The sequence below is a fragment of the Entelurus aequoreus genome, linkage group LG02 (genome assembly GCF_033978785.1).
Source record: "Entelurus aequoreus isolate RoL-2023_Sb linkage group LG02, RoL_Eaeq_v1.1, whole genome shotgun sequence".
NCBI lineage: Eukaryota > Metazoa > Chordata > Actinopteri > Syngnathiformes > Syngnathidae > Entelurus > Entelurus aequoreus.
In genome coordinates this window covers 9,761,270-9,785,307 of record NC_084732.1, presented here as the reverse complement: position 1 = coordinate 9,785,307, position 24,038 = coordinate 9,761,270, and the positions used below count along the sequence as shown (strand labels likewise).

At 42.8% G+C, this 24,038-nt stretch overlaps 1 protein-coding gene across 1 annotated transcript in view; it reads right to left on the bottom strand.

The window, feature by feature from the left end:
* The window catches only part of LOC133630027 (mucin-2-like), a 39,088-nt gene that overhangs the window by 10,611 nt on the left and 4,439 nt on the right, over window positions 1-24,038 (bottom strand). Inside the window, exons 3-7 of the mRNA XM_062021249.1 lie at window positions 11,069-11,146; window positions 6,812-6,976; window positions 6,573-6,665; window positions 4,022-4,135; window positions 3,791-3,943 (exon numbers count right to left, since the gene is read on the bottom strand). Of these exons, the coding sequence (XP_061877233.1) occupies window positions 3,791-3,943; window positions 4,022-4,135; window positions 6,573-6,665; window positions 6,812-6,976; window positions 11,069-11,146 (603 nt within the window). The remainder of the gene's footprint in view (window positions 1-3,790; window positions 3,944-4,021; window positions 4,136-6,572; window positions 6,666-6,811; window positions 6,977-11,068; window positions 11,147-24,038) is intronic.

Here is a 24,038-nt window from a genome sequence, read left to right as displayed (position 1 = left end):
ATGGATTTTTTTCCCCTGAACTCTTTTTCTTGTCAGCCACATCCAACCAAAGACTCTAAATCCATGATTAAATATTACCAAGACATGTTTTTAGAAATCAGATCCTGTCAATCACAGTCACCCAATTTTCATGCCCCGCCCCCCAGGACTCATGCCACGCCCAAGTCAGAAATTTTTTTTTCACCCACAAAAGCCCAGGTGGGGGGGAACGAAAGACCTTTTGGACAATTTAGAGGGGAGGATTCTGCCCTCCTCCTGAACCCCCTCCGCCCACCCCAAAAGACGGTTCCAGACCGCGGGGAGCGCGTCTGGGATCCGCTCCTTGAGGGGGGGGCTAGGGCTGGGAATCGTTCAGGTGGGGTGGGTCAGCATCGTCACGCCAAGCCACAGCCTCCAGCACGACCACCACCACCTGTCTTTCGACCTGCCAAGCCACAGCCACCAGCACGACCCCCACCACCAGTCTTTCGTCACGCCAAGCCACAGCCACCAGCACGACCACCACCACCAGTTTTTCGACCATGCCAAGATCCACCTGCTCCACGCCCAGCTCCACGCCAAGCGCCACCAGTACCTGCTCCACGCCAAGCGCCACCAGTACCTGCTCCACGCCAAGCGCCACCAGTACCTGCTCCACGCCAAGCGCCGCCAGTACCTGCTCCACGCCAAGCGCCGCCAGTACCTGCTCCACGCCAAGCGCCGCCAGTACCTGCTCCACGCCAAGCGCCGCCAGTACCTGCTCCACGCCCAGTCGCAGCTTCACGACGCCAAGTGCCGCCAGTGGCTGCCCCACGCCGCCAAGTGCCGCCCGTGGCTGCCCCACGCCGCCAAGTGCCGCCCGTGGCTGCCCCACGCCGCCAAGTGCCGCCCGTGGCTGCCCCACGCCGCCAAGTGCCGCCCGTGGCTGCCCCACGCCGCCAAGTGCCGCCCGTGGCTGCCCCACGCCGCCAAGTGCCGCCCGTGGCTGCCCCACGCCGCCAAGTGCCGCCCGTGGCTGCCCCACGCCGCCAAGTGCCGCCCGTGGCTGCCCCACGCCGCCAAGTGCCGCCCGTGGCTGCCTCACGCCAAGACCAAAGCCAAGACCAAGACCCGCCAAGTGACCAAGACCAAGAACCGCCAAGTGACCAAGAACCGCCAAGTGACCAAGACCAAGACCCGCCAAGTGACCAAGACCAAGACCCGCCAAGTGACCGTGACCAAGACCCGCCAAGTGACCAAGACCAAGACCCGCCAAGTGACCGTGACCAAGACCCGCCAAGTGACCAAGACCAAGACCCGCCAAGTGACCAAGACCAAGAACCGCCAAGTGACCAAGAACCGCCAAGTGACCAAGACCCGCCAAGTGACCAAGACCCGCCAAGTGGCCAAGACCAACCACGCCAAGTCCAAGACCAAGACCAACCACGCCAAGTCCAAGACCAAGACCAACCACACCAAGTCCAAGACCAAGACCCAGACCCTCGCCAAGTCCAAGACCAAGACCAAGACCAACCACGCCAAGTCCAAGACCAAGACCAACCACGCCAAGTCCAAGTCCAAGACCAACCACGCCAAGTCCAAGTCCAAGACCAACCACGCCAAGTCCAAGACCAAGACCCACGCTGCCAAGACCATGACCCACGCTGCCAAGACCAAGACCGCCAAGGCCAAGACCACCCACGCCAAGCTTCGCCGCCTGACGCACCACGCCAAGCTTCGCCGCCTGACGCACCACGCCAAGCTTCGCCGCCTGACGCACCACGCCAAGCTTCGCCGCCTGCCACGACAACGCGCCCACCTCCTCGTCGGCCAAGGATGTGGCCATTCCATGGGCGTCCGCCACGCCAGGTGCGCCGACCTCATCGTCTGCCACGAATGTGGCCATTCCCAGGTCGCCCACCTCGTCAGGTTCAGCGGCGGTCTACCCGCCGCCGCCACCTGACTCTGCCCCGGTGGATTCGGGGACACCTGGTCTGGCGACCCACCGCCATGTCCCCCTCCCTCCCTCCCATGACTCTTGATCCTGTTTTTTGTTTTTGGCCATCTGGGATCTGTCCGTAAGGGGGGGGTTCTGTCATGTCTGTGTTCATGTTTTTGTTTGGCCATGTGCTGTTTTGTTTTTTGGACACTTCTTTAGTTCCTGGTTTCACTTCCTGGTTTTGTTGTTTCCATGGTTACTCATTAGTTTCACCTGTTCCACGTTTGGACTCACACACACCTGTCTCACGTTTTCACATTGTCATGTCACGCACCTGTTCACAGTTAGTCACGCACCTGTTTTCACTTATCATGTCACTATATAGGCTTTTCTGTTTCTGTTGTTCGTCCTGGCGACATCACACATTCATGCCATGTTCACAGTTTCTTGTCACGTAAGTTTTTGTTTAAATGTTCATAGTTCTCCGCCATTGTGCGCGCCTTTTGTTTTTTCCTAGTGAAGTTTTTTTACCTCCGCTGTGAGCGCCTTTTGTTTGTACCCTTTTGTTTGTACTTTGTAGTTTATAGTTATAATTAAACTATGTCTTTACCTGCACGCCACGTCCGTTCCAATTCTTTTGCACCACGGGAGAGCAAACCACGCCATAGACCTAGTTTTGACACTTAGAGTTAAAGTTAAAGTGCCATTACGTTGCAGCTATTTAAAATAGTTTTGTCAATTTTTTCTGGCCTGAAATAAATTGGCCCTTTGAAACATATTTTTGTGTTTGTGTGTTGTATGTAGGCCACATTGCTTTCTGAATTCAGTGATGCAAATGAATGTCAAGTTGATCAACAGATTGTATTATTCTCCAGTGCAATAACAGTACTGAAATGAAGGCTAAAAGGGCATTAATGGGAGCCTTAAAAAAAAGGGGGAAAAAAGAAGTAACTAAATAGTTACTTTTCACAGTAACACATTACTTTTTGGTGTAAGTAACTGAGTTAGTAACTGAGTTACTTTTGAAATAAAGTAACTAGTAATTGTAACTAGTTACTGGTTTTCAGTAACTAACCCAACACTGCTTTTAATGCATGCAAACCTTTAGTAGATCAGGCCCACTGTGTAACAGTAGCTGAAGCACCACACAATTTGGTCCACAGCTTTAGGAGACTGACAAGCACATGTCAGTAACATTTTGAGTAAGATTTGTTGAAAAACATGGCCGCCATCAAACAAAATGTATTTGCCGACTTAACAAATTGTCTAATGATTATAAAACATTGATAGACTCTGCATTATAGGCACATGAGCATGTTTTCCAAAGCATTTTCAGCACAATCCATAGAGGGCACCAAAGATTTGCTTACACTCATCCTGCCAGACGTCTACTTTTCCCCATTTTCTCATGCATTCCAATTCATTCACATACCTGAACATGTTCTATTTTTTTACATATGACTGAATGTATTAGAATGCATAAGAAAATAGAAAGGTTTAGATATCTAGTGTAATACATTGTGGCCGTCTGTCACCGTGCATTGGTATTTATCATTTTAAAGGCAGTGTTCTTGATACAGCTCTTGTATTACCTGGTGCCTGTAAACATTTTTAGGACTATTTTGATGATTGCTGCTCGTCACACCAGTAAGTTCTATAATGGAACGCAGTGTGCTAAACCAGTCAGGACACATGCAAACAATACATTGTGTGTGTTGAAGGTGTCATCTTTTCTCACTCAATACTGCACAACCTGTCCGACGTCTCTTAACAGACTGTTTTTTGGAGCAGGCAGACTTGTCACACCTGTAGGGTGACGACTGTGTCCATGAATGTGTCAGAGCAGGTACTTCCACAGTAACAGTAAAGTGTCTTTCTGCACAAACATCCAACCTGAAGTCTCAGATGTTGGTTTTCGGCATGTGCTGCAGCCAACTCTCTCTCCTTGGCTCTCAGGTCTTCTTCTGTTTTCTCACAGGTGCTGCGCAAATTCTTCACCTCGTCCCTCGTGTCCAATCGGGTTTGACAGTTATCTAGGAGGGATTTCTGCAAAGGCAACACAAATGGTACACTTCTTACTGCAACACTATGCACACAAATGTCTTCATGGTCGTTATTGGTCACCTGCAGGCCGATGTTGGTAGACATAAGGGAGCTGTTCATCTGATCAAATTTCTCCATGGCGGCCGTGCGGACTTTCACCTCTGACTCTAGATTCCTGCGGCGGGAGTTGGCAACCTGTAAAAACATGTGTATGGACTGATTGATGCTTTTTATTGGTAAATGATACAGCAAATGATAAGATACATATAGATCAACATACAACAATCGAATTGAAGCTCCTGAATTGTAATCGAATCATATATATATATATATATATATATATATATATATATATATATATATATATATATATATATATATAAGATTATTCTAAAGATTGCATTCAACTTAACCAGAATAACTTGCTGTTAAGTTGGCACTTTGTGTAAATCGTAAATAAAAACAGAATACAATTAATTGCAAATCATTTTCAACTTATATTCAATTGAATAGACTGCAAAGACAAGATACCTAACGTTCAAACTTATAAACTTTGTTATTTTTTGCAAATATTAGCTCATTTGGAATTTGATGCCTGCAACATGTTTCAAAAAAGCTGGCACAAGTGGCAAAAAAGACTGAGAAAGTTGAGGAATGCTCATCAAACACTTTGGAACATCCCACAGGTGAACAGGCTAATTGGGAACAGGTGGGTGCCATGATTGGGTATAAAAGCAGCTTCCATGAAATGCTCAGTCATTCACAAACAAGGACGCGGCGAGGGTCACCACTTTGTGAACAAATGCTTGAGCAAATTGTCCAACAGTTTAAGAACAACATTTCTCAACCAGCTATTGCAAGGAATTTAGGGATTTCACCATCTACGATTCGTAATATCATCAAAAGGTTGGGAGAATCAGGAGAAATCACTGCACATAACCGAAGATATTACGGACCTTCCATCCCTCAGGCAGTACTGCATCAAAAAGCGACTACAGTGTGTAAAGGATATCACCACATGCGCTCAGGAACACTTCAGAAAACCACTGTCAGTAACCACAGTGTGTCACTACATCTGTAAGTGCAAGTTAAAACTCTGCTATGCAAAGTGAAAGTCATTTATCAACAACACCCAGAAACGCCCCCAGCTTCGCTGGGCCCAAGCTCATCTAAGATGGACTGATGCAAAGTGTAAAATTGTTCTGTGGTCTGACAAGTCCACATTTCAAATTAATTTTAGAAACTGTGTACGTCGTGTCCTTCGGAACCAAGAGGAAAAGAACCATCCGGATTGTTATAGAGGCAAAGTTCAAAAGCCAGCATCTGTGATGGTATGGGGGTGTATTAGTCCCCAAGGCATGGGTAACTTACACACCTGTGAAGGCACCATTAATGCTGAAAGGTACATACAGGTTTTGGAGCAACATTTGTTGCCATTCAAGCAACGTTATCATGGACGCCCCTGCTTATTTCAGCAATGCCAAGCCAAGTGTTACAACAGCGTGGCTTCATAGTAAAAGAGTGTGGGTACTAGACTGGCCTGCCTGTAGTCCAGACCTGTCTCCCATTGAAAATGTGTGGCGCATTATGAATCCTAAAATACCACAACGGAGACCCCGGACTGTTGAACAACTTAAGCTGTACATCAAGCTTGAAAAATTGGTCTCCTCGGTTCCCAAACGTTTACTGAGTGTTGTTAAAAGGAAAGGCCATGTAACACAGTGGTAAAAATGCCCCTGTGCCAACTTTGTGCAATGTGTTGCTGCCATTAAATTCTAACTTAATGATTATTTGCAAAAAAAAAAAAGAAGCTTCTCAGTTCGAACATTAAATATCTTGTCTTTACAGTCTATTCAATTGAATACAAGTTGAAAAGGATTTGCAAATCATTGTATTCTGTTTTTATTTACCATTTACACAACGTGCCAACTTCACTGGTTTTGGGTTTTGTCCAATAACTATTTTAACAAGCGTAACTTCCTGGGTCATAGTTGTAAAGTACACAGAAAATTTAGAGATGATTCACATTCAGCTCCAATCAAATTGTTTAGAGCAAGTAGGTGTAGCTGTGTGCAAAGTTACAAGGTACTCAATCAAATTTGGAATATTATGATAGGTATAATAAATATATTCATTTAAAACCATTTTAGGAAAAACATGAAGTTAGATTATTTTTGTCTGCGGCACAAAAAACAAATCAAGTCCATTTTTATCAATAAAAAAAAATGGTATCATAAATAATACAATTAAATTGGTTAATAAATGCATATGGTTGTTCAATTAATATTTAATGTACAGCACCAAAAAAAAATTACCTGTACATTAGAGTGTCAAACAATTACATGTTTAAACCAGATTAATCACTCCGTTGAATTTAGATGAATCATGATTAATCACAAGTTATTGCTCGTTTGCACAATTTAAATGATCCCAATATTTGGACACAAATACAATGTTACTGTCAAAAAAGAAATGGTAAGGAGTATCCATCCATCCACTTTCTACCACATGAGTTAATGCAGCCAGAGTATACAGTAATTAAATGCATTATTATTATTATTATTAATAGAGATGTAATGATTATAGAGCATCAGCAAACATGTACGTTTTGTAATCACATGATGTTTCTCACCCTCATTTCCTGTGAGAGTTTGTGCACAGACTGCTGCATGCCACCAAACTGCCCATACATGCGCTCTCTGACCTTCTCCAGAGAATCTCTCACCTGAATAAACACACAAGGAGAAAGCATGCAGATAGGATCTACCGTCTCACAAAGAAGCCAGCAGATATCACAACAGTGTGTGTGTGTGTGTGTATGTGTGTGTGTCTGCGTGTGTGTGTTCCAAGTGTCTCACATCCGCCACTCACCTCCCTGATGTACTTCATTTCATCATGAAGGTGATGGACAGTCCACTCTCGCGCCCTCACTTCTGGTACTCTGCTCGAGTTGTTCCTCTGCACCACGCCGTACATTTTGGGGCCATGATGCTGCAGCGAGGGCTCTGACAGCCCATTGGTCATGTCACCCAGGGGCTGAGGGAGAGAAGGACGCAATGCTCAGGTTTCCTTCAGCTCGGACCGTGCGTTTGTGTGCATCCTGCCGGTGCGTGCGCAATTTGTGTTTGTTGCACATGATTACAGTACATGTGTGCAGCATATTAAGTATGTGCAGCGCTGTTGCTGCTCAACAATGGAAACAGCAAGTTGGGAACGGCCGTCAAAAAATAAGGAGGTTGAACTGAGGGTGTAGTGTTTCTGCAACCCTGAACCTGAGCTGCTGTCCTTTCTGCCCGTTGGACCTCCAGCAGCCAGTAGACCAAAGCTAAGATGATGAGCAGAGCAATCTACAAATATTTAATGTCTCCTGTTTAAATTCTGTGTACTTCTGTGTAGTCCGGCGGGCCTCAGCTATGGTAATCTTGCGTCTACATTGCATTGTTTACCTGCATACACTGTTCATGGCTGATATGACTAATAAAGAAGCGTGAACCTGAGAGACATTGATAGATTTAAGTGCTTCAATGCGAGACTTTGGGGTCTCAAATTACAACCGTGTTCATTGTCTAGACGTGAAATTGCCAGCAAGCGGGTTAATTTATCATTATCGATGACATACAATGAACATATTGTCATGTCTGTTCATGTTTTTGTTTTGGTCATGCGTCATGTCTGTTCATGTTTTTGTTTTGGCCATGTGTTTGTTTTTTGGACTCTTTTTAGTTCCTGGTTGCACTTCCTTGTTTGGTTTGGTTTCCATGGTCACCCATTAGTTTTCACCTGTCTTGTCACGCACCTGTTTCACGTTTCGAGTCACGCACCTGTTTTCACTGATCACGTCACTATTTAAATCTGTCTGTTTCTGTTGTTCGTCCTGGCGTCCTCACACTCCTGCCACTCTGTTCATCCTCATGATCCATGCTGCTCTTTTTTATGCCCCTCTTCTCATGTCAAGTAAGTTTTGTTATTGTTCATAGTTGTTTGCCTTTGTGCTATAGTGTTTTATTTTCATAGCCACGTTTTGTACTTCCGCCTTTGTGCGCGCTTTTTGTTAATCCCCTTTTGAGTTAAAATATTAAACATGTCCTCACCTGCACGCCACGTATGGTCCAATTCATTTGCACCACTGGAGAACCAACCACGCCACAGACCGAGTCATGACACATATCTTTTTAGAGACTATTATGTTTCTGTATTTGTTATAGTTTAATCAGTCCCGTTGGGAGTTCACTGGTTACTGGTGGTAGCTGTTTCTTAAAGTTGCAGCCAAAGCTGCAATCTTTTAAAGCTTATTAATTTTTTAAGTATTCCTAGTAACCCTAACCTTAAAGGATTTATAAAAAAAAATGGAACACAAGTGTGTGTTCCAACTATCGTGGGATCACACTCCTCAGCCTTCCCGGTAAGGTCTATTCAGGTGTACTGGAGAGGAGGCTACGCCGGATAGTCGAAACCTCGGATTCAGGAGGAACAGTGTGGTTTTCGTCCTGGTCGGGGAACTGTGGACCAGCTCTATTCTCTCGGCAGGGTCCTTAAGGGTGCATGGGAGTTTGCCCAACCAGTCTACATGTGCTTTGTGGACTTGGAGAAGGCATTCGACCGTGTCCCTCGGGAAGTTCTGTGGGGAGTGCTCAGAGAGTATGGGGTATCGGACCGTCTGATTGTGGCGGTCCGCTCCCTGTACGATCAGTGTCAGAGCTTGGTCCGCATTGCCGGCAGTAAGTCGGACATGTTTCCAGTGAGGGTTGGACTCCGCCAAGGCTGCCCTTTGTCACCGATTCTGTCCATAACTTTTATGGACAGAATTTCTAGGCGCAGTCAGGGCGTTGAGGGGATCCGGTTTGGTGGCTGCAGGATTAGGTCTCTGCTTTTTGCAGATGATGTGGTCCTGACGGCTTCATCTGGCCAGGAACTTCAGCTCTCACTGGATCGGTTCGCAGCCGAGTGTGAAGCGACTGGGATGAGAATCAGCACCTCCAAGTCCGAGTCCATGGTTCTCGCCCGGAAAAGGGTGGAGTGCCATCTCCGGGTTGGGGAGGAGACCCTGCCCCAAGTGGAGGAGTTCAAGTACCTAGGAGTCTTGTTCACGAGTGAGGGAAGAGTGGATCGTGAGATCGACAGGTGGATCGGTGCGGCGTCTTCAGTAATGGGGACGCTGTATCGATCCGTTGTTGGTGAAGAAGGAGCTGAGCCGGAAGGCAAAGCTCTCAATTTACCGGTCGATCTACATTCCCATCCTCACCTATGGTCATGAGCTTTGGGTTATGACCGAAAGGACAAGATCACAAGTACAAGCGGCCGAAATGAGTTTCCTCCGCCAGGTGGCGGGGCTCTCCCTTAGAGAAAGGGTGAGAGCTCTGCCATCCGGGGGTAGCTCAAAGTAAAGCCGCTGCTCCTCCAAATCGAGAGGAGCCAGATGAGGTGGTTCGGGCATCTGGTCAGGATGCCACCCGAACGCCTCCCTAGGGAGGTGTTTAGGGCACGTCCGACCGGTAGGAGGCCACGGGGAAGACCCAGGACACGTTGGGAAGACTATGTCTCCCGGCTGGCCTGGGAACGCCTCGGGATCCCCCGGGAAGAGCTGGACGAAGTGGCTGGGGCGGGGGAAGTCTGGGCTTCCCTGCTTAGGCTGCTGCCCCCGCGACCCGACCTCGGATAAGCGGAAGAAGATGGATGGATGGAACACAAGTACTGTATTGATTTTGTGGCACACAGACTTAAAAGTAGATGCTAGGTGGCAGTAAAAGCACATGCTCAAAGCTAATTGTCAAATTAGTGTTCTTTTTTAATTTATTTCTAAGTAATAATGGTAATCATTAATTAGAAATACAGAAAAAAACACCCCAAAGACTTCCTTATTGTCCACTGTCTGCTCTGTTGCAGACCTTCTTCATGTATGTTTGACGTTTGAAAAGTGTTTGTCCAGCTTAAACATTAATTTGCATTCCAAAACATTTTTAACTTCGCACATTTGAGCATTTGTGAACTGTTGAGAGCGATCAATAGTGGTAATTTTACTTGGTAAATGAGAAACAATGAGAGATTTTCATTACACTTCAACATCTTAGTCATGTAAAGGCTACTTCTTTACTAAGTCAGCATGACAAATTAAAACCTGTTCTTAATTGTTTTACCCTGGATAAATGAAGGTTAAATAAGTATATAACTACATGTAAACTAGGAAGTAATTGTTTATATGCTACATTACCCAGAAGGCTTAGAGCACTGTAGACAGGAACAGGAAGTATGTCTGAGGTACCTTGTTTGATCAATTAAGAGTTAATATGTTGGTACACGTTGTTGTTTCTGCTTCGTCTACACAAGAAACAAACACAAGTTTTGATTGGACAGTTGATGAGCGCCGCTTAGAGACAAATTTGATTGGTGAAAATGAAGCAGATTCGCCAAACCGTGCGGGGAAGTTGTGAGGCTGCACATCATTTGCGGGGATTGGCACCATCACAAAATCCTGGTGAGACTGATTAATATCTATTTGTAAACACCCTAAAATAATCGTCTGATACAACATACATCTATGTCACTTTGTCAGCTATGTGCAAATCCCATAATCATCATAATACACATTTTATCATTGTGAGTATATGTGAATGAAATTAAATATGATATTTATTAATATGGTTGATACTGTCAAGTATCAAGCGATTATGTATTGTAATGTATTAAGAATTAGATTATCTGACTAATGGGGCTGGACATTATAAGCTTTTGATTCTTCCTGATCCTTTTCTGATGCACACCTTGTTTCTTTCTTTCCTTTAAATTTGATTATTAATATTATTGTAGTGGGTTTTTTTTGTGCAGATGAAGATATTGTATTGGGGATACTTGTTTGTTTAAATGGTCTGTAGTTTTCAAAATAAAATGAAATTAATGCCATATGTTTATTAATGTATAACGGTTTACAACTATACTTGCATCATACTCAAAGATGGATGTAATATTTTGACTCTCTTGAAGCTAAAAGAGGTTTGTTCAATGCCTCCCAGACAATGTCAGTCAACACTGAGCATTATTATTTTTCTACTGGTAGAATTAATGATACAGTTCTTCAATCGGATGTCATTATTATTAATGTCATTTTTAATGTCTAATGTGTTGGTTGTCTACCTGCGTGGGTGACTCTCTGCCAGCTGGCCTCTCCCTTTGGATGAGCCTATTCCTCGTTTTCCAGTCATCTTTGTTATCCTGCACAAAGACAAAACACATACTCATCAACAAGACGGGACTTTCAAACATGATCAAACTCATGGTTTTTTTTCTCAACTTAAAGTTAAAGTTAAAGTACCAATGATTGTCACACACACACTAGGTGTGGTGAAATTTGTCTTCTGCATTTGACCCATCCCCTTGTTCACCCCCTGGGAGGTGAGGGGAGCAGTAGGCAGCAGCAGTGGCCACACCCGGGAATCATTTTTGGGGATTTAACCCCCAATTCCAACCCTTGATGCTGAGTGCCAAGCAGGGAGGTAATGGGTCCCATTTTTAAGTCTTTGGTATGACTTGAACTCACGACCTACCGATCTCAGGGCGCGGACACTCTAACCACAAGGCCACTGAGCAGGTTACTGCAACTTACTGCCGACAAACATCCATCTTTTGTCCCATTCCCACCAAATATCCAGGAGCTTTCATTTCTAAAAAGTACTACGGCTGTTCTTCGCTACAATGCGCTTTTAATGTCACAGCTGAAGCTACAATACAGATAAAAAAACAATTTTAAGCATATTGTAAATTTTTTGGCCTAAATAAAGTGTTAAATTAAGTGTTAAATTACAGTAAGTGTTATTGATGTCTTATATGTATCAGAGTGCAGTATTTGTCTTATTTTCTATAATGTTGTTGCGATTGATAAAGATATATTTCCCAAGCCAGACTTCCGTTTCTGGGTTCAAAGTAAACCATGTTTACAACAACGGGCTGCTAACTATCTTCACCGCGACAATCTCAGATTGACTAATTTTGGCAGACATTTTTAAAGGACTTCATCTTCAATCCCTGCCTCATCAACAACACATCTCCACACTAGTGAGACTTTGACGTGATCAATACCAAAAGACAACAGCAGGACGTAGCATCGGACATCCAGCGCAGCCCTCTTGGTTCAAGATGCACTCCATCTTCAACATCAGTAACACAACTTTGGCGTGAGCACTGTGGAATGTCAACGCAGGAGATACATTGCTAAGAAGACAGAATGCTAACAACAAAGCTAATGATCTTAGCTAAGACTTTTGACAAAGTTTGTGTTGAAACGATGTACACTTGTGGTTTCAGCACATGGAAACCCGGCTACCGCTGAGTACTACAATCTACAGTAGAATACACTCAAGGCTACTATATTGGTCAAGTGTAAAGGTGACTAGATAGGTTTTTGTTCAAGTTTAGAGGGATCTAATAATGTTTAAAAACAATATTTAAAAGGGCGTAAACTGCTTTTTATGCAGAAAATGTCCAGTACTAATCATCCGTAATAAACAAGGGATGAATATATGTGTGACTCCTCCGAAAAGGTCAGGAACTTCATTTCCAACCCTTGATGCTGGTTCAGGTGTAACACTCCTGTGGTGGAAAAGAGGCTGATGTTTCTCAACTAACATTCCAGACCCGTTGTCCATCAAAGGAGGCGTCAGTCTCTACATGGGGTCGAGATAAGAGCGAGGAGGACCAGAACAAAGACCTCAGTGTTGTTGTTGTATAGAGGAAGGCCAGCCTCATATTTCTCCACCATTTCACTTTACTTCTGACAAATGATAAGTGCCTCTCAACAATGCTGCCATGTGCTGTTGAAATGCGTCCAAACACACACTGCTCAAAGTGTTTGCTGGATTTTGGAGCCAAAACCACCGACGCACCATTGTGTTGGAAAGGAGTACGTTTATTTCACTTTGTTTTGTTGCCATGAGGAGAAAGAAGAAAATAATGTACCCTAAAAACAATAGCTTGATTAAAAAAAATATTGCAAACAATCATAGAAGCATATATAGATTATATAAAGTAAGGGTGTCAAATTCCATCCATTTTCTGCCGCTTGTCCCTTACTGGGTCGGGGGGGCTGCTGGAGCCTGTCCCAGCTGCATTCGGGCAGTAGGCGGGGTACACCCTGGACAAGTCACCACCTCATCACAGGGCCAACACAGATAGACAGACAACATTCACACTCACATTCACACACTAGGGACCATTAAGTGTTGCCAATCAACCTATCCCCAGGTGCATGTCTTTGGAGGTGGGAGGAAGCCGGGGTCAGAGGGAGAACATGCAAACTCCACACAGAAAGATCCCGGGACCTTCGTATTGTGAGGCACACGTACTAACCCCTGTTCCACTATGCTACCCGGGGGTCAAATTTTAATTACAGTCTTATTTGGCGCATTATATTTTGAATCGCGTTATGAAAGTTTTTCATCTCTAACGTTATAGTCTCTGTAGCTTCATTACTTTATTTTGTGATGATGAACAAGTACATGTTTGATGTTCTATTGTAAATAACTACACTTCATATTGTCTAAAGCAGACAAATAGCAACACGTTCCACGTGAAATACTTGCTTTTGTATGTTTCCAGAAGTGTTTTTACTCTTTTTTAAACTTCAGCATTTTAATTGAACTTGGTGTTTTATTTTAGTATATGGCTAAGGCTGAATCTGTTTAAGTCTGTTAAAAACAATAAATTACTTCAATATACCATTTTTTTGTTACATATACATTTTTTGATCTGCCACAATAATGTCCATCCATTCATCCATTTCCTACCGCTTGTCCCTTTTGGGTTTGCGGGAGGTGCTGGAGCCTATCCCAGCTGCACACTGGCGGAAGGCGGGGTGCACCCTGGACAAGTCCCCACCTCATCACAGGGCCAACACAAATAAACAGACAACATTCACACACTAGGGTCAATTTAGTGTTGCCAATCAACCTATCCCCAGGTGCATGTTTTTGAAGGTGGGAGGAAGGCGGAGTACCCGGAGGGAACCCACACAGTCACGGGGAGAACATGCAAACTCCACGCAGAAAGACCCTGAGCCCGGGATCGGACTCAGGACCTTCGTATTGTACGCACTAACCCCTGTGCCACATTAATGTAATACATCTAAATGAAAATACCTAAAATGGAAGGCTTTTCTCAGCATTTTTATGTAAGATTTAAAAAAGGTTAACTAGATTAATTAGTTACAACTCATAATTAATTAATCACATTTTTTAATCGCTTGGCACTATAAATGTATTTGATCATAGCTTTGTAATTATTATCAAATAAGAAGCTTGAAATAAAACATATTTATTTAACATCGGAAGTTCCACTGACTTATCCAAACAACGTAAATGTGTGTCTTTGGAGTAATTACATGGCAGTACAACAGTAAAACACTTTAATGAGTCATTCAAAGCGCACAAAGGTTCTCTTGTGTCGTGTGGCTTTATTAGGAAGTACAAAAGGTGGACTCATTCAAGGATTGAGTCAAGGCCACTTTGAGGTGAATGAACCTTTGGGGTAAAAACATCCAAAACAGCCAAGGAGGAGACGTCTTTTGTGTGAAGACGACATATCGAGTCTCAGCTAGGACATAATGGCCACTTGGATGATGTCCTTGTTGTGTCAGATTCCGGGACACTCCCTTTCTATATTTGTAGCTCACACAAACACACTTTTGTCTGGATATTGCATGTCTGGATTAAATGTACGACACTGTTCTTGTACCCTTCTCAGAATGCTGCCAACAATGCATGACATCTCAGAAACTAAACATCCCCAAAAGAAGCACCAGCAGCATTATCTTGTTCGTTGCCTTTTTTTGTTTTTTTTTACTTCTTTTGACATTAAAGATCATTCATACTTGCCAACCCTCCTGAATTTTTCGGGAGACTCACGAATTTCAGTGCCTCTCCCGAAAATCTCCCGGGACAACCATTCTCCCGAATTTCTCCCGATTTCCAGTCACTATTTATATATATATATATATATATATATATATATATATATATATATATATATATATATATATATATATATATATATATATATATATATATATAAGAAATACTTCAATTTCAGTGAATGGGTGAGGGCCGACATCCGGGCAACTGAGCTACATACGGGTTCTTCGAGCCATAGCAACCAGACTGGCGTTGAAAACAAACCGTTGCCATTACTCTTTAACCTGTCGACCTACGCTGGTTAAACCCGTCATTCTGCCTCCAAAATGCCGAAAAACTGTGTTGTTTTTGGTTGTGCTAACCACAACTGGAAACAGGGAAAACAAAGGTTGTATTTTGTTCTGCCAAAGCGTGATAAGAGCCCACAGAGACGAGACAAATGGCTCGCAGCTTTACACTGGGAAAACGAGGACAGTTCTCACTGGAGTCCCCCAAAGTCCCGGGTCGTGTGTTCGGATCACTTCGTTTCTGGTAAATATAAGGAACAAAAATCCACCTTCTTAACCACAACTTGGCTATACGTCCGTGCTAATGTTGTACTTGTTGAATTTGTACCTTATAACGTTCGACAGCTGAAGTTGTTGTTGTACAAAAATAACATGCGGTATATACTATATAGTCTATAGCCTAGCTAGCTATTTTTGAAAACCGGACAACGAGAGGATACCAAAGGCAGCGTTAAGATGGACACCACCGGGAAAACATAAGCCAGGGCGGCCAAAGAACACCTGGCGAAGAACAGTTGAAGGGGAGCTGAAAGAGATGAAGCTTACATGGGGCGAGGCACAGAGACGAGCACAGCAGCGAGATGAATGGCGTCGAGTCGTCGAAGCCTTATTTCCCATCTGGGAAGAAGGGGATTAAGTTAAGTAAGTAATTTTTTTATGTAATTGTTCACCTTACAAAAAAAATGCGTTGTCTAACATGAACACAAACTAACCCGCATGCAGACATGACGTCACGTGCGCTGCAGTGTTTATGGAAGTAAACATGGCTTCAATTCTAGTAGGTATCATTCTGGCACATTTGTGGTAATTACAAGGATTTTGTTCAAGCAAAGTCTAAATTTTCTGAACTGAATTATTGCGCCTAGAAGATTAAGAAGGACAAGCTTTTCTGGTCTGGCATTGACGCGAGTTCCTAAGTTATTATTTTTGTCTGTTTTATTTCTCATTTGTCAACTATTTATTTTGCAATTGTCAATTTTAATCGCTTTTTGATGACGTTTTGGTCAAATGAACGCGACCGGAGTGTTCAGACTGCAGTTGCAGCGCATACATCTCTGATTTATATCCACGTACAAAAGAGGCTTGGGTCGGATTTGAAAAAATTTAAATTGTATTGTTCACATTGAAATGAAAAAAGTCGATACAGATCACACGTGGGAAAAACAATTGGAATTGACTTGCAGTGTTAACAAGGCCTGGAAACAGGTGAGGGGAAAGGAGCTGACAACAGGGGTAAAGTAACCACTTAATATGCCAACAAAGAAATAAAAACTAAGAAAATAAGAGTGCAAACAGGAAATTATACAAAACAAAGAAGCATAATGAACAAAGTGTAAAAGTGTCTTAAAGGATCATAGCATCTTTGTTAGGTGGCAATTGTTCAATCTGGGAAACTTGCAGGTTGATGACATGTTTCTGACTTCAAACTGGAAGTAGCTGATCACATTCTTTTAAAAACACTCACTCTCCAAATCCTCTAACGCAGCGTTTTTCAGCCACACACTACTGTGCCGTGAAATATTGTCTGGTGTGCAGTGGGAAATTATAGAATTTTACTAATCTCTTTAAATGGTCTAAATACATTTTTTGCAAACCATTATTTATAATCCGCAAATAATGTACTGTTGTTGAGGGTCTGTGCTGTCTAGAGATCGACAGAGTAACCGTGTAAATACTCTTCCATGTCAGTAGGTGGCAGCAGGGCAGTTAGCTAATTGCTTTGTCGGCCTATTTTGAGACAAGAGAATTAGTGATGCATGGATGGTTATGGTTTGAATTAATATCAAACAATTGTGGCAGGTATTTGATGAGAACAACTTTATAGTTTCAATAAAGGCTGCTGAGTTTCATCAGTCAGTGTTCAAAAATTCAGTTCAGAAAAATTCAGTGCAAAAAAATTTAGAGCAGAAAAATTTGCCGCTTCAAAACGCAAGACCCACTTCCGGTAAATTAAGACTAAAACAATCGATGCTGTCACATAACCAGCCAATGAGGTATCAAGTTTGAAGTCACGTGACACAGGTCTTACATGCAGCCAGGCCATGTAATCTCTGTACTTTATTTCAACTGTGGAGGTTGCTGTGATTTAATGAAATACATCCCAAGATTCCGCAAAAAAAGGATTAAAGCAGATCACACGATCGTACAAACACCCACACAACAATGACGGATACTAAAAACATAACAACAGACTATTTCAAAAAGGAAATACAATTTTTGTTTTTTACTGGATAAGACACTCAGAATGTACATGAAAATACAGATTGGGGAATTACAATATTCACTATTAACAATAAAACACTGAATATTGAGAATATATGAACGTTGCTCCTCTACTTCCCAGACCAGACGTCCTATATAATCGAGTAAGAACAAAAAAAGATGCAACAAACACAGCAAAACATAAACACAAAGGATAAAAAACATAGGATAGGATAAGAAAGACTTTTATTTATCCCACAATGGGGAAATTACGTTGTTGCAGTTCAGGTTTTTACATACAGTAACATAAGTAAAACATAATGAAAAACAAACAAATAGTAATAAATATAGATATTAAGTTAAACTTAAAGTACCAATGATTGTCACACACACACTAGGTGTGGCGAAATTATTCTCTGCATTTGACCCGTTACCCTCGATCACCCTCTGGGAGGTGAGGGGAGCAGTGAGCAGCAGGGAATCATTTTTGGTGATTGCACACTAATATGTGTAAATAAATACAAAAAACACTAACATCGGTATTACACACCAATGAAAAAGCTGCCAGTAATCACACAAGTGTTTTGTAAAGTCTAATGGTTGTGGGTAGAAAGGACCTGCGATAGTGTTATTTCTTCCACTGTGGATGTGACAGTCTAATGCTGACGGAGCTACTCAGGGCCTCCACAGTGCCGTGCATGGGGTGAGACAGATTAGACCAGACCTGGGCATTCTGCGGCCCGCGGGTCGCATCCGGCCCTTTGTACGTCCCTGTCTGGCCCGTGTGAGGCCAATCATAAATTACAAAATACATTTTAAAAAGTATCTATTTCGAGTGTGCAATACAACGGTGCTGCTTTTGTTTTGAAAAGCGTTATTTGTCTTACTTCCGTGTGGACGTATGCTCGTGCGCGCAGCGGCAATCACAAATTACAAAATAAATTTAAAAAATATCTATGTCGTGCGTGCAATACAACTGTGCTGCTTTTATTTTGAAAAGTGTTATTTATGGGCGTATGTCCTGTGAGGGAAGGCACACTGCGACAAGTGATGCACGGTTATCCCAGAGACGCTAAAAAGAGAAAAGTTGATGACGAATGCCGTGTTTTAAAAAAGACATGGACTGCCAACTAAAGGTAAAGCCGTGTGCTTAATTTGTGGTACACAGCTTGCTGTGTTTAAAGAATATAGTGTAACTACCTGCTGAAGTTGATGTTGTCTTCTTGAGTTGCGGAAGGAGTGAGGATAGACGTGCGTGTGGAAGGAACGAGATAAGTTGAGCTGTGTTAGTATAGCTTGCTCAATAAAAGTTCAAAAAGAGCGTCAGACTTGGTGTGCACTTCTTCTGGACGCTACAATTGATGTCAGAAGTAAAACTTTGTGCATACTGCGCTGCTTAATTGTGTGCTCAGCCTGCTAAGTCATCGAGAGGTACGTGCCACCATGTTTCCTGGCGACTTTGTCAAGATAGAACGGGAGGGAACGGACATTGTGTGCAGACTTAAGGTGCCGGCAGCGACTGCAGATGTATGTGTGAATCCAGGACGTGAGGAGCTCGCCGCAAAGCGAGAGAGAAAGGGAGGAAGGACAGAGGCAGCGTCTATAGGTGCAGCGCACGCTGCTTGGCATGGAAGAATTCCGCCCTCAATGAAGACTCCCAGGTTTGATGGCAAGGCGAACTGGGAGGCATTTCATCCCACTTCTGACTCCAATTGTAGCGTCCAGAAGAAGTGCACACCAAGTCTGATGCTCTTTTTAAACTTTTATTGAGCAACCTATACTAACACAGCTCAACTTATCTTGTTCTTTCCACACGCACGTCTATCCTCACTCCTTATTTCCGCAACAGCAACGCTTCCTCCTTCTTCGCCAATCACCTTACAGGCGTGCTACGTTCACAACAAAGAGGATGCAGGATAAAGTGACAGAAATTGAATTTTTTGCATGGTATTACACATCAGGAAGCGTTGTGTAAGAAAGTGTTAAAAATAAAACCATCAAAAGCCATCTGCTTTTGAATAAAGATAAGCTAGGTTAAATGAAAATATTATTATTATTATTATTTATCTTACGGTATATCGAAAATAATTTGAGCAAAATTTTATTGAAATATTGTCGGTGTGGCCCTCCAGCAGTGCTCAGGTTGCTCATGCGGCCCCCGGTAAAAATTAATTGCCCACCCCTGGATTAGACATTATGGATGTCAACTTGGTCAGCATTCTTCTGTCAGCTACCTCCTCAATTCTGTCTAGTGGGCAGCCTAGGACGGAGTCAGCTCTCTTAATCAGTTTATTAAATTTGTTCCTGTCTCTGACGTGCTGCCCCCACCCCAGAAAAAGACGGCATAGAATACTGCAGAAGCCACCACAGTGTCTTAAAGGTGCGCAGCAGTGATCCGCACACCCCGAAGGACCTCAGTCTCCTCAAGAAGTGTAGGCGACTTTGACTCTTCTTGCACACAGCGTTTAAATTGTAAGTCCAGTTTATTGTTGAGGTGAACACCCAGGTATTTAAATGAGTTCGCTATTTCTATATCTGATCCCTGGATGTTATCTGGGTGTGGGTGGTGGAGCTCAATCACAAGCTCTTTTGGTTTAACTGGTGTTCAAGTGCAGGTGATTACGTGCACACCAGTCGATGACGCTTGAGATGACTTCTAGGTATTCCTGCTCGCTCAAAAACACATCCCACCACTGTGGAGACGTTTGAGATCTTCTGCAGATGGCAGCGGATGGAGTCGTGCCTGAAGTCTGAGGTATAGAGCATGAACAGGTAAAGTGAGAGCACCGTCCCTTGGAGAGCCCCTGTGCTGCAAAATACCACTTTGGAAGAACAGTCACGCAGACTCATGTACTGTGTAAACAAGCCCCGCCCACTCTGCTTCATGCCTGGTCAGCATGGAGCTGCTGTGACGTAGTTCCTATGGTTACTATCAATGTTCCCTCTAATTTTTCATGTGTGTGAGCAAACGCACAAACTCCCTGAGCATTCAGTGGAGCACATGTGAGCAACATCAGACAAGTGCACACTGTGGCCACACCAGCGTCACACCTGTCCCAAACCTGACATCATAACAATTTAAATGTTTTATTAAAATTATTTTCTGATATAAGTGATTTTGCCCCCTTACAATGACAATAACAAAAAAAACATGTTTTTCATGACCTATGTGCTAATATTGTATGTCTGACTGTGGGTCCTGCCTTTAAAAGAAATGTTACCCCTTTCAGAGATTACATTTAGTTCCTGTAACTTTCTGTCTGTAAAATACATCTTTTTATTAGCATTTATGAAATCTAGTGACAACATTTCATGAATAATATCCTTCGATTAACATCCTTAATAAATGGCAGTAAAATAAGCACGCATCCGATTGAGGAGTCAGAGTGTTACAACCTGGCATTTACACAATGTGTGGCGTTGGGGTTGTCCGACTTTTTGTGTGGCCATAAACGCAGCACTGGCTAAGTGCCATGAGTGTGTGTGTTGGTGCAGGTGAGACAGAGCGAGCGGCTTCTGTTGATATGACGGATGACAAAGTTGGTTTAAGCCTGGTTTGTATGGCAGAAAATGACCAGTTTTTCTAGATAAAAGTTTTTTTACTCATGTTTTTGGTGTGGTTTTTGCTCAAATAAAGTGATTGATGGAATTCCTGTCCGTAAAGTGTCTCGACAGACGATAATTGAACTGTGTTGACAAAGATTGTTTTATTCATTGGGGCCACTCTTGTTGTCACCTGTCACTCACAGAGTTGCATTGCAAAATCATACAGAATAAATTGTAATGTGTTTATTTCGTTTAGAGTTCAGATGGGATTTTTGATTTTCTGAGCGGCATTAATTTGCTGTGCGCAGAGGATGCGTGAGCAGTGCGCAATTGCGCAGGCGCGCACCTTAGAGGGAACGTTGGTTACTATGAGTTTTTTCTTGCCCTGATGTAGGATCTGAGCCGAGGATTCCGTTGTGGCTTGTGCAGCCCTTTGAGACACTTGTGATTTAGAGCTATATAAGTAAACTTTGATTGATTGATTGATTACCGTTGTAACCCTTATGTCACTTAAAAGTGAAGATTCTCACCATTGGAATAATTTCTATAGCTGGAAAACATCCAGCGGGCCGCATTGAAATGTTTATCATGTTTTATTATGCCCAGCTAACTGCCTTTTTTCTGCTTTGCAAGACCTGTGTCAAATGACACATATGTTGACACCTCATTGGCTGATTCTGAGACAGGATCGATTGCTTCAGTCTTAATTTACCGAAAGTGGGACTTGCGTTTTCAAGCAGCAAATTTGTCTGCACTGAATTTTAAAACACACACAATTTTCTACCAAATGCCAAAAATTCAGTTACATAAATTCAGTGTCAAAAACAATCTTTCGTATAAAATACACAAATTAACCTTCATACATATATAGGAGTGATGCGTCTTTCCCGGTAACAGTAAATATACACCATTCATGAATGGATTTGACGTACTCACACATGCACAAACCTTCTAATTACAAAACCCAAAACCAGTGATGTTGGCACGTACTGTAAATCAAACATAAAAACAAAATACAATGATTTGCAAATCCTTTTCAACTTATATTCAATTGAATAGACTGCAAAGACAAGATATTTAATGTTGCGCCTAGAACAATCCAGACGGTTCTTTTCCTTTTTGGTCTGGAGGGCACGACGTCCACAGTTTCCAAAAACAATTTGAAATGTGGACTCGTCAGACCACAGAACACTTTTCCACTTTGCATCAGTCCATCTTAGATGAGCTCTGGCCCAGCGAAGCCGGCGGCGTTTCTGGGTGTTGTTGATTAATGGCTTTCACTTGGCATAGAAGAGTTTTAACTTGCAATTACATAGGTAGCGACAAACTTTAGTTACTGACAGTGGTTTTCTGAAGTGTTCCTGAGCCCATGTGATGATATCCTTTACACACGGATATCGTTTTTTGATGCAGTACTGCCTGAGGGATCGAAGGTCACAGGCTTAGCCGCTTACGTGCACTGATTTCTCCAGATTGTCTGAACCTTTTGATGATATTACGGACCGTAGATGGTGAAATCCCTAAATTCCTTGCGATAGTTTGTTGAGAAATCTTGTTCTTAAACTGTTCGACAATTTGCTCACACATTTGTTCACAAAGTGGTGACCCTCGCCCCATCCTTGATTGTGAATGACTGAGCATTTCATGGAAAGTGCTTTTATTCCCAATCATGGCACCCACCTGTTCCCAATTAGCCTGTTCACCTGTGGAATGTTCCAAATAAGTGTTTGATGAGCATTCCTCAACTTTCTCTGTCTTTTTTTCCACTTGTGCCAGCTTTTTTGAAACATGTTGCAGGCACCAAATTCCAAATGTGCTAATATTTGCAAAAAATAACAAAGTTTACCAGTTCAAACATTAAATATATTGTTTTTGCGGTCTACTCAATTGAATTTAGGTTGAAAAAGATTTGCAAATCATTGTATTCTGTTTTTATTTACGATTTACACAATGTCCCAACTTTACTGGTTTTGGGTTTTGTAGAAAAGTTATGTCACAGGAACGATAAAGCAAAATTTAAAAATTTCCGCTTTGAGACCTGAATCGACAAAGCTTGATGTGTTCATCTAAGAATCACTGTATTTTATTTGCATGTTAGCAGACAGTTGCTATGCTTCTGTGTTACAGTTACAGGAACTTTTTTCACAACATGTCCTAGCATTCTCACAATCATTTTAGTGCTAAAGTCAAAGTGAGGAAATTAGAACTGCTAACAACGGTGGGGGGAAAAAGCAGGTCAATTCATTTATTTTCTACATTGTTTGTACTCGTCAGGGTCACAGGGGAGTTGGGGCTTATCCCTGCTGACTTTAAGACGCAAGAGGCGGGGTCAACCCTGGACTGGTCGCGGGTCAATGACAATGACACGTCCACAAACAACCTTTCACACTAACATTCACACCTGGGGCTTATCGTATTAAGTGTGCATATGCACACAAACCTGGCGTACGCACCTTTTCACGGCAAAGTTGAGATGTATAAAGAGTGAAATGAACGTGGAAAATTGTGGTGCCTCACGCCAACTTTACTTTACCTCCACTTGCCACCACTCCTCTGGTCTGAGCTGGCCCCTTTACCTGTCCCTGATTGATAAGCCGGACACACCTGTACCTGTCGCTGACTAAAATAATAAAGTATAATAAATGTATGTAGAGTATGTTGCTTTGCGCTTCATACGCTTGTTTGCTCTCTGTGCACTTTCCAGCTGCACATCTTTGGGGTTTTTGTGTGTTGTACATGTGTTTTCCCTAATTAAGAAGGCTTTTTTCTGCACTTGCCTGCCATCTCTGTATGCCGGGGTCCAGACAAGAATAGAATGTAACAGGAATAGATTAATCCCATTGTTAGCCACCTCATACTAGCATTTTTTTTAAATATATATTTAGTAGACACAGACAAGGGAAAGATTGTGTGTTCTTGTCTCACATTTGGATTGTAGATGATGGGCAAAATCCTCCCCAAAAAGTAGAATAAATGATTTTCATGATGTGTGCCACCATTATGAATTCCATTGATGCCATATTGACTTAACTGGTGAATATAGATGTCTGTAGCTGTGCCTTTATCCAGATCAGTTATTCTTAAACTGTTGTACTTGTACCACTAGTGTTATGCGGTATAGCTCGGTTGGTAGAATGGCTGTTCCAGCAACTTGAGGGTTCCGGGTTC